The sequence below is a fragment of the Athene cunicularia genome (assembly GCF_003259725.1).
Source record: "Athene cunicularia isolate RWA chromosome 4 unlocalized genomic scaffold, athCun1 chr4_part1, whole genome shotgun sequence".
NCBI classification, from domain to species: domain Eukaryota; kingdom Metazoa; phylum Chordata; class Aves; order Strigiformes; family Strigidae; genus Athene; species Athene cunicularia.
The window spans coordinates 40739483-40754788 of record NW_020799098.1 but is presented as its reverse complement, the minus strand read 5'-3'; the positions used below and the strand labels follow the sequence as shown (position 1 = coordinate 40754788).

The window sequence follows — 15306 nt, the reverse complement described above, 5'->3', positions numbered from 1 at the left end:
AAAAAAAAAAAAAAAAAAAAAAAGTATATATAACCACATTAAATATATTATAAGCTTTTACTTTTTATAAGTCTTTTACAGGTAGCTTATATGCTTTGGGGATGGGGGAAAGGAACACTTGTATTCTTTCCATAACCAGAAATTTAACTTTTTATTTATAGAGACCCTTTCGTGGCTAAAATGCTCCCAGAGACTGAAGTCGGTTCCTACAGAGCAATACTCAGTATTGCAGATGTCCTCCCTCATTAGTGTCCTGTGTTACTTTCAGTCTTGAGGAGTTATTACAGGAATCTTTGTTTTAGTCTAGTCAATCTAGCTTTCTCTGACTTCAGGTCAGAGAAAAAGGTTACAATTCTGGCTGCTTTCATCAGATTTATCATGGACCCATAGCTAATTACCCCCTCATGGCCAAGATCCAGGGTGATGGCACTGTGCCCACTTCTCCAATATTCTGGATCCTCACGCTTCTTTGCCAGAAGTGGGCAGACATCACTAGCAGACCTATTTTGGTCTCCTTAGCCTTCTCTCCATTTAAGGAAAACAAGCTCATATGTAATTAAAGTCTCTGGCAAATGCAACTGAAGAGTCTTAACTAAAGCCAGGAAGGCTCAAACTTGGCTGATCCTTCTGACTGCTGCCCTATATAGGTTTTTCTGTTGGTCATTTAGGGCATCTCCTGTTTCTCACACTCCCATGGCCCTATGCATAAAGACAGAGGCATATCAGGGAATTAGCTGTGTTGGATTCATGCCAACAAACTATTCTCATATCTCAAGAGAATCCTCCCTTAAATTGGAAAATAGCTTTTTAGACTTTTTTTTTTGGTGCCAGAGAAAAACAAAAGAGGACAGAATGAGAAATAGGATTAAACCCAAAGTCTTCCAATGAAAAGAAACCTGCCTACACCTTCTGCTAAGCACTTCAGCTTCTTGCTATGTGTTGCTATAAATAACACATTAAAAAAATGTTACTGTTTTCTTCCAAGGTGTGCACAACAAATTTATGGCTGCCATATATTTTCACACAGGAAAATACCACAGTCAGGCCACGAAATTCAGGTTATTGGTGTGTTTCTGGACAGGCTACATCAGTGATAATACTAAGATCTTACCTTTATTCTCCTCCTCTTGAAGAAGGCGGCCGTTGGAATTGTACCATCTGTAATGTGGACTCGGACTACCTTGGACATTGCAGTCAATCAAGGCACTACTCCCCTCCTTGACTATAATATGGTCGATATGGGAGATCACCACAGGCACAGATCCCATGTTCATGTCAGTGCGGTTGAAAGTGCTATTAGTCACATCCTCAGCAGTTGTCAAAGCTGCCAATAAGATGACAAGGCGTGTGGTAGGCAGAAAATACAAAAAGTGGTGGCTGTTCAGTATGTTCATTTTCCTTCAGTGGTATACACAACTGGTTGGGAACTGGGATTGGTTCTGTTAAACACAGGCCCTTGAAGTGAGGTCACAGGAGAGTTCTACTTTGATCTGTGCAATTTTATGTTTAAAATATCCTATAAAATAAATAAATAAGTACAATGAGATGGCATATATAAACAATCCATTAGATGTGCTCTTTTAAAATAGTGACACATCCATTAATGCATTTCACTATCATCAGCTCAGTGTCTTGTCTAAATGCTAATGTTATCACAGTCCTTATTCTTACTGGAAAAAGATGCATACATTTTCCTGACAATAGTGTTGTTCAGAGTGGCAGGCGTGGGAGAAGGCTTTTATCACCTAGACACTTAGCAGCAATTTAGCTACAGCAGCAGCTACAGTTTTACACCAAAAGTTCTACAGATTTTTCTTTTTTTTTTTTTTAACATTTGCAAAATCAACAGTAAAAACAAAAGTACAGCACATTAAAGCTGTCACTACCAGCAGTTCAGTGTTGCAACTGTGTCACATGCATGTCTTAGGTGAATTGTGGAACATAGTGTAAGAAAGAACTGCTTCAGGAAGGGTTTTGGAACTGATGTTGGAATTCTTAATATGCACAATTTTGTCCAAATACAATAGCACACACAGCAAAACATTTCAGGCCATTCATTTTTCTTAGGTTACTGCATTTTTTAAAGTTTTCTGAGATAAAACATAGTATGGAAGAATACTCTTAAAAGAGGATATTTAGTACTTGATAGGCATAGAATTACAGAATCATTTAGGTTGGAAAGGACCTTTAAGATCACTGAGTCCAGCCATTAACATAACACTGCCAAGTCCACCACCAAACCATGTCCCTAAGCACCACATCTTTTAAATACATCCAGGGATGGGCACTCCACCACTTCCCTGGGCAGCATGTTCCAGTGCTTGGCAACCTTTCTCAATCGAAACACCTCCTGGAACAACTTGAGGCCATTTCCTCTTGTTCTATCGCTTGTTACTTGGGAGAAGAGACTGACACCCACCTCGCTACAACCTGCTTTCAGGTACTTGTAGGGAGCAATAATGTCTTCCCTGAGACTCCTTTTTCTCCAGACTAAACACCACCAGTTCCTTCAGCTGCTCCTCTTAAGACCTGTTCTCTAGACCATTCACCAGCTTCACTACCCTTCTTTTGACACACTTCAGCACCTCAGTGTCTTTCTTGTAGTGAGGGGCCCAAAACTGAACACAGGATTCAAGTTGCAACCTCAGCAGTGCCAAGTGCAGGGTGACAATCACTTCCCTAGACCTGCTGGCCACGCTATTTCTGATACAAGCCAGGATGCCACCAGTCTTCTTGACTACCTGGGCACACAGCTGGCTCATATTCAGCTGCCAGTTGACCAACACCCCCAGGTCCTTTTCTGTCGGGCAGCTTTCCAGCCATTCTTCCCCAGCCCTGTAGCATTGCATGGGGTTGTTGTGACCCAAGGGCAGGACCTGACACTTGGCCTTGCTGAACCTCATACAATTGTTCTTGGCCCATCGCTCCAGCCTGTCCAGATCCCTCTGCAGAGCCTTCTGACCCTCAGGCAGATCAATGCTCCTGCCCAACTTGGTGTCATCTGCAAACTTACTGAGGGTGCACTTGATCCCCTCATCTAGATCATTTATAGACATTAAATAGAACTGGCCATGATACTGAGCCCTGGGGGACACCACTCGTGACCGGCCGCCAACTGGATTTGACTCCATAACTCTTTGTGCCCGGCCATCCAGCCAGTTATTTATCCAGTGAAGAGTACACCTGGCCAGGCCTTGAGCAGCCAGTTTCTTCAGGAGAATGCTGTGGGAAATGGTGTCAAAGGCTTTACTAAAGTCTAGGTAGACAGCGTCCACAGCCTTTCCCTCATCCAATAAGTGGGTCACATTGTCATAGAAGGAGATCAGGTTTGTCAAGCAGGACCTGCCTTTCGTAAGCCCATACTGACTAGGCCTGGTCACCTGTTGTCCTATACGTGCCACGTGTTGGCACTCAAGATGATCTGTTCCATAACCTTCCCTGGCACCAACATTAGACTGACAGGCCTGACAGTCATTTCAATGTCATTTTTAGAGCAGATTTAGAAAGGAAACTACTTGTTAGTGACATAATTATGATTACAGTTTCTCTGAGATACAAATGAAGTTGGGACTTTCCCATTACTTTCCCACTTGTGGCATTACCCGTTTTGCCTGTATACTTTTTGCATACTCTCACTACAATATTTTCCCTCAACTAATCATCTACAATGAGCCCTTTCTTAAATAGTGATTTTGGTTTGTAGACAAGGAGGGGGGTTCACAAATGTGCTCTCTATTGGCCGCATTATGCTCCCAGTGAACACAACTGGCATTCAGTACTGACAAAGGGCACAATGTTGGCCTCAAAATAAGCACCCCTGAAAATTTCACTCAGAGTCTAAGGGCCACAAATGATGTTAAAATCACATGAGAGTATCTAACTACATTGGTTTTACTCATGTGTTTCTAAGGTAAATAACTGAAACTTAGTGAACTTATTAGTTAGAGGAATCTACCCAGAATGCAAATATAGGTAACTATCTAATAAACTTTCCCCAAATGAACATTTCATTTGCAAAACTATTTATGTTTCATTAAAGATCTGGTTGACACCATGCTAACTCATCTAGCTTAGCATGGAAAATGACTGCTGACAAGGTTAGGTCAGTTCCATATATAAAGGAAACACTAAAATAAAAACAAACAATCCCCTTTCCTCTTTTCTTCTTTATTCAAAAAGGAAAAAAAACAACATTACTGTCTTTCACTGGTAATATCTGACTTAGGTTGTTTTCTTCTCCATCCCCTGTTCTCTATGAACAATGAACTTGATTTCATACAAGTAGATACAGCTGTTATTAAAAGAGCAAAATAGGTTCCTCCATTTTGCAAGACGACTCATTACTAGAAATGACAAACTATGTTTTTTTAGATTAAGTTGTATGAGTGGTGTGGATGCCTGTCAGAACTACAAGCTTGTCCTAATTTTTTCTCCATTCTTCTAATTATTGAACGTGGAAATATTTGTCTCAAAGAGCCCGAAAAATTTTTAACTTTAAATTAATACACAAATCTCATTTGTCATATAAAGCTACATAAACAATGACTTCAGAAATCCATTTCCAGCTATGCAAAGTGTGTAGAGTCTGTGCTTTTGAAGCTCAGTATCAGTACAGCCTGTCTGAATCTGCGCTTTGGAAAAAATCCTTCAATTCTGCCTATTCACTTCAGGAACTATTTACATCTCATTTCTACTACTCCATTAACTTTGGAGACAGCCATTCTTTATGGTTACACATATTCACTCTATAAAATTTTTCTGTACAGTGTTATAGATCTGCATTGCACCATACAGAAAAGCCAAAAGACACATCACACTTCCTGGCAAGGAGGCAGGAACAAAGACTGGCTGGATTAAGACAATGGGAAGGGCAAAAGAACAACATAAACTGATTAAGCTTTTGTTGCTAATTACTGGTTGTGGCTTGTTGTTATTGTATTTGAGCCTACCGTATTTTTTGATGGCAGAAAAAGTAGCAGTAATCAAAAAAGGTGTTTAGTGTGGAGAGCAATTTGCATTCCAGAAGGAAATGAAATAGCATCACCCCAATGGGTGAACAGAAAACCTGTAAGGAAGGACTTGTATTGTATTGGGAAGCTCAAAGCAGTTGGTGGCCCACTGAATCCCTACAGCACAGGGATGCTGTGGATGGATGTTTGGAAAGTGTGTGATGGCAGTATCAATGTAAAGTATGCCTATTCTGTATGTTTACCTGTGTTTAATGCAGAGCATATGAAAGTAAAAACTGTACCTTTGTGTAGTGATAACAAATGTGACTGGTTCTTAACATGGTCAAAGGGCCAATTACTTGTCTGAAAATAACGACAACTCCCTCACTGCAGCACAGAATTAAATCATAAATAGCTGCAGTAAATGTTAAGAAATAGAGCCGAATAATTTGTTTACTGTGGAAGATTCATACCTGCTCATGTCACTTCTGGGAATGTACTTTCCTGTGTATGTTCCTGGAATGAATAATATTAAGAAAACACTAAATACGTCTCCAGATACATTTCTGTTTGAAATAAATACAGTTTGATGGCTAGTACGAGGAATAACTAGCCAGTAGATTTAAAGCAGAATGTCTGGAAATGGTGGCTGCTGCTTTCACATGCCATCCAGGGAAGTGCTCTTGATGGGCACTTGAATAATGTGTTCAAGGAGTCAGGGAGAGATCTCTCTAAAGAATGGTGTTTTATGATGCAAGTTTAGACAAATGTTCCCAGGGCAACTAGGAAGTGATATGGATTTTTTCTTTGGTTTGTATCCCCTGCACTGTAGTGAGGAACAAAAAAATGGAAGAAACCAAAGGTTTTCTCAGCTTTACCTTGCACAAAAAAGTTAAAGGGTGGTCATGCAGGGACCTGCATGTCTAGGACCCTCTGCTAAGCCGTTGGGCAGGACCAAAAATGCTAGAGTCAGGTTAGGAAAGCAGAAAGGAGCAGAGAGAGAACTGAAAGGGTAGAAAATGTACTCATACCAGACTCTGGTGCAAAGGGAGATCTCCTAAGAATTTCTGTCCTGCTGCTTTGCTGTAGGCACAATAGCAGCCTGAGGATATCAGGGAAACCAAATCTGGGAGCCAGCTCCTTTGTTAAACGTAAGTGATGTAATGGGTTATGATTCAATCACACAATTAAATGGAGAGAAGGCTAAGGAGACCAAAATAGGTCTGCTAGTGATGTCTGCCCACTTCTGGCAAAGAAGCGTGAGGATCCAGAATATTGGAGAAGTGGGCACAGTGCCATCACCCTGGATCTTGGCCATGAGGGGGTAATTAGCTATGGGTCCATGATAAATCTGATGAAAGCAGCCAGAATTGTAACCTTTTTCTCTGACCTGAAGTCAGAGAAAGCTAGATTGACTAGACTAAAACAAAGATTCCTGTAATAACTCCTCAAGACTGAAAGTAACACAGGACACTAATGAGGGAGGACATCTGCAATACTGAGTATTGCTCTGTAGGAACCGACTTCAGTCTCTGGGAGCATTTTAGCCACGAAAGGGTCTCTATAAATAAAAAGTTAAATTTCTGGTTATGGAAAGAATACAAGTGTTCCTTTCCCCCATCCCCAAAGCATATAAGCTACCTGTAAAAGACTTATAAAAAGTAAAAGCTTATAATATATTTAATGTGGTTATATATACTTTTTTTTTTTTTTTTTTTTTTTTTAAATTTGAAAATTGTAGTGCATGGAAAGAAAAAAACACAGCCCCAACTATTCTGAGCTACATTTTCCACCCATAGTTGTAGCCAGGGATAGGCTTACCTCCCAAGATGGAATGAGAGGAATCCCCAAACTCCTCCATTACCTAGAACGTATATATAGGTAACAAACTTTGCTGTCTTGTATCTGTAGCAACATTTACCACTGAAAGATGGTTGCCAGTGGTCTTTACATTAAATAGTTTTGTTTTTTTCTTCCCCAACCCAAATGGTGGAAACTGAAAATCTGCAAGTAACAGATTTACTGCTCATGGGATTAAATTCCAAGAAAAATTGCACAAGACCTGAGCAACATGAGGAAACTACGACAACAGCTAGCTCTAGCATGCTCTCTATGCATTTCTATCCAGAGAAGTTCCTTGCAATGTGCTCCAGAACAAGCACAGGTGCAGGGTAGTGGTATTACTCCTCACTATGCGCAACAGGGACAAAAACTGGGGTTAAAACTTCTCTGTCCAAAATCAAGCATCAGTCTAAACAGAAGACACTTACAGCTCAGACTGGCTGAGAACACGAAGCACTCAGAATGTTCTGATTGACCATTTATTTTTTCATGTCACAGATGAGTTTGCTTCCAGTATTACCGCCACCAAAGAAAATGACTGTGGGTGAGGGGCCACATTTCTAAGTACTCCATTTGTGCAGAACAAATGATGACAGAGCACAGAAGAACAGAAAATGAGGGCAGTGATGCATACCTTTTCCTGGCTCACTCACTTTTGTAAGACTGGCCTGTTCTTGTTCTTGGAATAATGTGTAATCCTATTAACTGTGAGGTTATTCAATTCAGAAGTGAAGCACAAGAAGCTAGCTTATTGTATAATGCATAAATTACATTTCTATACTTTAGCATTTCAGTGATATCTTGTTTGGCTTGTAAGTGATCAAGAAAATGAAATGATTTTCACTCTAGTTTTGTCTATAAATAAGTATCAAGGATGATGTTATGAAACAAAATTAAAATTAATTCTTTATTATTTGAAAACTACTTACTACCTTTTCTAGTTTCCATAGGCAGTGCCTTTACAGAGCGGGCAAAAGTAAAAGTTAACAGGTTTTACTGGAATAGGAATGCAAATGAAGGAACTTATGTCACATAGAAGGTGAGAAGCTCTCTGCTAGTTCATAGGTTTAAAAGCGAAAACCACCTACTGAAAAGGTTAAGCTATTAGGGTCCAGACAGGTAGATGAAGAGAAATATCACTCATTTACTAGCAGAAACTTTCTGACTTATTTTTCCAGTTACTTGCTAGTCAAATAAAATATACATTTGGTTGGTTCCAAAGCTTGGTTCCAAAAGAGCTGCTCTGTTCATTCTCTTAGGGGAGGTTTTCAGTACATAACTTCATGGTTACCTGCTTCCCTGGCTATGTTGAATAGGTGGCACACTGGTGATGTTTGTAAGATGAAAAGCTTCCTTCTGCACATCTAGATTGGGGCTCCCCAGCTGGGCAGCAGCTCCCAGGGAATCTTTCAGGAACTTCTTATCAGGGCTGTGTAATACTGCCCTGGCCATGTGTGCTCAGCCACTCGGTGTCACACTCACTGTCTTCAGCCACCAGATGGGAGGGTATAGAGAAAAGAGACCCAGGCTTCTCTCAGAGGTGCACAGTGAAAAGACAAGAGACAAGGGACACAAGCTGCAACAACAGAAATGATCATTATTTATGAAGAAATTTTTAAGCAGGTCAGTCAAGCCCTGCAACAGGTTGCCCAGAAGAGCTGTGGAATCTCCATCCTTTGAGATAGATGTTCAAAACTTGTAGACCAGTTTGTTCAGACTGTGTCTAGTCACTAGCCCTGCTTTAAGCAGGGTGTTGGATCAGACAGCCTCCAGAGGCCCTTCCTAACCTAAAGAAACTCTAATACTCAAGAAACACAAATACAAAAATTGTCTTGGAGAAGTCAATGTGAAAAAATATGGCTAATCTTAAAAATTTCTATATGGCATGCTGGGAAATTGCCTTCATCACCTTCATGACCTTTTAATTTTTGAATAGCAGTATTTTAGGATGATGAGACAGGGTGAGAGTGTCGATTACAGCCTGAAAAAAATGTGTTTGGCTTTACATAAGTAAGTACAATGATAAGTCCTCTTTACCATATAGAGAGGACTTATTTCCAGCCTAGATAACTAATGAAATATCGCTTACTTGGGGTGTCTGCAATAGTGAATGTTGGGGAGTTTTCCCACGTGTAGATAGTCAGACTCTAAAGTTCATGGGTTATTATCTGTAGATAGATCTGTCTGCTTGATGGTACAGAACTACAGGCCAGTCAGTCTCACCTCTATACCTGGCAGGATCATGGAGTGGATCCTCCTGGAAACTACACTCGGGCACATGGAAAATAAGGAGGTGATTGGTTACAGCCAACATGGCTTCACTGAGGGCAAATCAAATTTTTGGTGGCCTTCTATGATAGGGTTATGGCACTGGTGGGTAAGGGAAGAGAGCTGACATCATCTGCCTGGACTTGTGCAAAGCTTTTGACACTGTCCTGCATGAGATCCTTGTCTCTAAATCAGAGAGACATAGATTTGATGGATGAACCAGTCAGTGGATAAGGAATTGGCTGGATGGTCGCACTCAAAGAGTGGAAAGGTGGGGAGGGACTCTTTATCAGGGAGTGTAGCAATAGGATGAGGGGTAACGGCTTTAATCTGAAAGAAGGTAGATTCAGATAAAATATAAGGAATAAATTATTTATGGTGAGGGCAGTGAGACACTGGCACAGGTTTCCCAGAGAAGCTGTGGCTGCCCCCTCCCTGGCAGTGTTCCAGGCCAGGTTGGACGGGGCTTTGAGCAACCTGGTCTAGTGGAAGGTGTCCCTGCCCATGGCAGGGGGGTTGGAACTAGATGATCTTTATGTCCCTTTCAACCCAAACCATTCTATGATTCTATGAACTGTCAGTTGTGGTGAATCTAATCTTGAAACAGAATAAAGCAGAAATAAGTCAGACTCAAAGACAAAGATAACCTTTTCAGACTACTGACTTGGACAGTAGTTGAGGAAGATGAGATGCTATTAAAAATATATACAATATTGAATGGTGTAAAGAAGACAGCTGAGGTATATGCATTTACTGTTTCCCATAATAACACAAGACAAATTTCAGTGAAACTGAGGTGGAAGATGGGGCAGTGGGAAGAAAGAGAAGGAAGTTTTTTGATTAACAATGACTAGACTGAAATTTCTTGACACAAGATTAAAAAAAAAGGGCTGGGAATTTAGGAAGATTCAAGAGAGACTATATAATTTACCTGCGCAGGTATGATGGTTTATGCAGAATGTGGGGACTTAACTGTCTTTCATGTATTCATTGTCCTCTGAGTGTATAGTCCTGGACAATAAACAAGAATGGCTGTCAGTATGGAAACTTGGAGCCCTTTTCTAGGACTCCTGTCTAAAGAAATTATAATAAAGAAGCCTATAAATTAACTTTATGTTTTGTAGGCACTGGTAAGCTGTTACAGGCAAGCATTTGTCAATTTGTTTTGTAAGGTGACAAATGATAAATAACAAAAGAAAGAAATGGAAAAATCAAGGGTCATAGTTTATTCTACCATTAATGGCAGAAACGGAGTAAAATTTGTAATGAGCATCTTCTAAAGTTATTTTGTTCTGAACACATCCAATGTTGTAGAGTGTAACTGAGTAAAGTTAACAACTATAAAGATTCAGTTATCTTAGTTTCAGGGTCCACAGTGTATCAATAAACTGCAACAAGAAAGCACCAAGCAATAAGGCGATTCCACATTTTATATGTGTGATCAAAAATGAATGCTATATCCAGACTTTTGGTGAAGGGAAAGAAGCACATGCCATTCTATTCAGCAATGGCACAATGAAGAAGTTCTTCATGTTGCCTTTATGAATGTGTAAATGTTTTAGAATATTTTTACCGTAAATTTCTCCTTAGTTTTGTCCTTTATACTACTTCATGTCTCAACATTGCAAAATTAGCAAGCATATGGTGTCCTAGAGACTTTAAGACCCCCTCCACTTTAAGTATTTAAATGGACCCATTGATTTAACCATGTCTTTGAATGGTCTGATGTGCACTCTCCTCATGTCAACGAACACACGGAGACTCTAATCCATTAACCTAAAAAGTGAACAGATGAAGGCTGTTGATATGTAATTATTGGAGAGGTTATTTACAAGTATCTCAAGAATGCTAAACCTCTGAAAAGTTCCCTTTTGATGTCACAGTTCCTGTAATCCTAGCATCTCTGCTGTATCAAATCTACTTCTTGTAAAATACACTGAAGTAACAAAACCAGGCAAATTGGATGCTTACCTTTTCATTAAATAAGTTGTGGTTCATTGGTAAATTTTGATAGGGATTGAGCAATTTAAGTGTTCTTTCTTGGAGGTATTTTAATGACTGCAGTAAAAGTAAAGTTTTATCTTTAGTGGAGAAGCTTGCTGGTTTTAATCAAGACATGTACTGTGGTGGAAAAGTCCTACTGCGTTGTGGGCTACCCGATCATAAAGCAGATTCAACAGTACTGGTAGCGGAGCCTTTTTAAGGCCTAGTTTATGTTTGATTAGGTAAGTACTCTTTACAAAACTTTTAATTTTACAAATTAATACTTTATGTAAATCATATAGATTAATTCAGAATTTGTACTTTATTTGGAGGCTTGACAATTACCACTCAATATAGTTTTGTATACAAAATTATTATTCCAGAAACATCTGTATGGCTTTAAGAGACACTTGCTTAACCCTCGCAAGCTTTCAGCACAGTTGCTGGTTTGCTGTTGTAGTAAACATAGACGGATCAATGCCTAGAAGTCCCCTTTGTTGCGAAGGAAGGAACAAAGAAGATGCACAGACAAGGTCTCCCACACTTCCATATATATCTGCATGCTGCCTGGCCTCACCAAATTCTATATATCTTTTGCTTTCTCTACTCACCTCTTATCTTTTATTTATACCAGCTCTTTGTAAGCATTATTCTGCCAACAGCTTAAATAACCAAAATCAGCAAATACAACAGATCTCCTGTGATCTTGCATGGCTTACGTGAAGCTGCTCAGAACAGCAATGCAGAATGCACCCCAATTCACTTCCCTCCACTTCCTCTTCTGAGCTGCGTTTGCCAGAGCTAACCATCCTTTAAGCACATCTAATTGTGTTGGTTTTTTTTTTTTCCAAATGAAGAAGAAAAATTCTAGATGTAGGATGTTCAAACAAGACAAAATTAAACATTAAGTTTTGTTGAAACAAAGATATGAAGGGCTTTGCAGGGCTAAAGACTTCTCCTATTTAAACTCTAAATTTTGAATGTGCTTTGAATAAGTGAGTGTTTTCAATGCACTGATACAGTTTTCATTATACTATTTGAACAAAAGGCTCCATTTTAGCTGGAATATAAAAGAGAAGAAAAATAGGAGAAAACATTTGAGTATGACTAATTCTTCTATATCCCTATAGAATTGCAAGATGGATATAACGTCTAATGATTGGCTTTCACATTTATTGGTTTCCAGGATACATGGCAAAGAGGTTACATATGGATGCCGTGATTAGGACAGAATTAACCTTGTCAGAGGAGGAACTTAAAGAAATCTAACCATTCATGACTGATTGCAATAGGAAAGGATCATTTCAGGTTAAAGTGCCTGTGCCTGTTTCCTCCACAAGTAACAAAAGGGATAGCAGACACGATTCAAAGGAGTTTGCCCTGCACCACACAGCAACTTAAGTCTTGCTTGTACACAAAGGTGATCAATTCAGCCCTTTCCAAGCACATCTATATAAGGCCATGTATATGAAACAGTTAAGCTGGAAGCCCTCAAGAGTTTAGTAAAGAATCTCTATAATTTCAGATTTTTGTGCCAGTTATTCCTACGTCAGATTGAAAAATTTAACGTTAAATTAACATAACTTTCTCAGCATCCAGTACTGTTGGTAGGACTGTGTACCACATGGTCACATACAAAAACCTGGGGACTGCACACAGCTGTGCAGTTGCAGTGCCATATAGGTACCCTGGCCCTACATGACTTAAAAATATCAGAGATCTTTCCTTGGTACAAAACTTTCAGAGCGGCAGAAGCATGTCAATTAGATGTTAAGTTTGGGCTAGGTAGGTTACTCTTAATGTAATTCCTGTGCATGTGATGGCCCTCTTCCAAAATAAGATATTTACACACATCTGTACAGAGTTCCTTATTTCTGATAAGCAGGTGCTACTTGTGGTAATTTTACTCTGAAATAAGAGAGTTCACTACAAAAATTTCTTAGATAGCTAAATCAAAATCACTAAATCTGTTTGATTCCTCTAACCTGACACAAATAGATATAAGTTTTGTTTGCCCTTTGCAGCCTTCCTGGGAGATAAAAGATACGATGCTCTAAAATGCTGCTATGAATTGTTTTAATCATGGTAACTGGTAAAAAGTAATAGCATCTCCATTGCCTTGGAAATTATGTTTCTAAGATGGATCTGGATGTGGATAGAAAATGCCACTGTTTTAGTTAACAGAACTAAATAACAAAATTAAGACTACAAAGAGAGGTTTGCAAATACATAGGAGTCTGCATGGATGGATGGCAGCTCTGAACTGCAGGAATTTAAAAATTCTAGGAAGTATCCAGGAGCTTGGTCTTACACCACAGTTCTCTGGTGACATATTAATATGGTCCAGGATATCTCAAAGTAGAATCATAGGCATTTGTGCCTGCAAAAACTTCTAGTAAAGGTGCAACTTGCTGACAGAGAAAGAAGACTCTGCTAGCAAAGCTCAGTACAGGTTACTTTAGCTCCTGGCAAGCTCACTCTCCCTAAATTGCATCTGTATCTCAGTGGTGCCTTACACTGGCAAGAAGTTTAAACCATAGAAGAAATGTCAGTCCCCAGATTCCAAACTTCCTAGGCAAGAACTGAAACAGAGATTGGTTTTGTTCCATTGAAATAATTCTTGAGCGTCCATATCATTTTCACAAACGTGACCCTCTCCTAAAATGTATGAGGGTGGCTTTGCATATTTCTGTTGGTTGTTTTTTTTTTTCCCTGGTTAAAGGGATGAATACACTTAAACCAGGTTCCTGCGCCGACTCCATCCACCTCCATAATAGAGCAGGACCTGTCTAATTGCAGGGAGGCAAGGGGAGGTGGGGCAGGGAGGCAACTGGAGTTATACAACATAGATCACTTCAAAATTCACTGCCACGCTCCCACCACGTGTTAGATGTTTTAAGAAAGACTGATTTTATCTCTAAGGTTTTGGGATGGGAAACACGCCTTGGACAAATACAGCTGTATTAAACACATTAAATACAAATATTACTGTAAAAGGAGGAAGAAAGCCTTTTTTTTTGGTGGATGTTCTGCTCTTTGCCTAGACCTATGAAAACTTCAAATTCATCAGAAAAAAAAAGAAAAGGTGTACAATGTGCACTCCAGCTGTTTAAGCTTCGCTCAACATCAACTGATATACTGCAGTCAAAATGAGAAGGCTTTCTAATAAAAAAGGATTCCTACTACACCAACCACAAGCCTATCAATGGTGCTGTTGCTAACTGTACACGCTAAGCCAGACAAAAGATTCCTGCCATGCAAACATCATCTCCATTGAAAAAGAGATCTGATGTATTTTGTCCTACTGCAGCAAAGAGAGAAACTCTTCCACAATGTAGCGGCTCTAAACAACGAAAATGCTACATTTTTGCCCGTTTAACTCTTTTGTGTTTTTCCCTTTGAACTAACTTTACAGTCTTTCAGGCAAATACGTAGCAAATGAGGTTGCATTTAGTATTTAGCATTGCTTACACAGCTGGTACTTTTATTTCCGGAGCAGGGTTATCAGGGAAGCTCCGTTTGAGATGCTTCAATTTAACAACTGAAAGGGGACCGTCTGAAGTGCAGCCTCTTACGAGACTCTCCAGATCAATGCACTGGAAAAGTGCCTGCTCAGTAGCGCTCTCTGCTCTCTTGAGCTCCCCGTCCTATGCTGTTCGAATTCGCCCCGTTAAGAAACAGTATTTGACAGTTATTACAAGACCGCTCTGAAGTTTTACAGTGTCGTTCGTCAGGGCGCGTCTGAAATTGAGTTTTATCTCATGAGACCATCCTGTGAAGTGAAAGGGTAATTAAAGCAAAATATCAAGAGGCAGCCTTTATTTTAGATTTAAAGCAGCATAACTTAAGCTCGCTCAAGAAGTCGGCTCCACTGAAGAGGTCTCTGCAGGGAATTCAGCCCGCCCTCCCTCCGCCCTGCGCGGGACAGCCGCGGGTATCCCGACCGCGGGCTCCGCGGGAGCTGAAGGTCTCCGGTAAAAGCTTGGGGCTCGTGGGCGTTTTTTTTTTTTGTGTTTTTTTTTTTTTTTTTCCTAAAGCAGCACATTTTCCCGCAAGCTCCGGTGCTGAGCTCAATTAATCCCTTCGACTTTAATGCTGAACACAGCGTTACTCCGCTCCCGTCGCGCGGGCAGCCACCCCTCCTCACGGCGGGCTCCCCGCGAAGCGCCGGCCGAGAGCCGCCGACAGAAGCGCGCTGTGGGGCTTTGCCAGGCTCTCGCCGCGCTGCCCCGGCCCCCTCCCGCTGCTCCGCGGATGAAGGGCC

General features: G+C 40.3%; 1 protein-coding gene across 3 annotated transcripts in view; it reads right to left on the bottom strand.

Moving 5' to 3' along the window:
• MFAP3L (microfibril associated protein 3 like) overlaps positions 1 to 12040 on the bottom strand; it is a 14339-nt gene extending 2299 nt beyond the window's left edge. The window contains exons 1-3 of one of the 3 annotated variants that reach the window (XM_026846552.1): positions 9991 to 12040; positions 6771 to 6813; positions 1112 to 1516 (exon numbers count right to left, since the gene is read on the bottom strand). In XM_026846552.1, the coding sequence (XP_026702353.1) occupies positions 1112 to 1394 (283 nt within the window). In that variant the 5' untranslated portion in view covers positions 1395 to 1516; positions 6771 to 6813; positions 9991 to 12040. Of the gene's footprint in view, positions 1 to 1111; positions 1517 to 5422; positions 6573 to 6770; positions 6814 to 9990 lie in introns of those variants that run through there. The other 2 variants (XM_026846553.1, XM_026846554.1) reach the window with 2 other exon arrangements.
• Positions 12041 to 15306: the final 3266 nt, after the last annotated feature.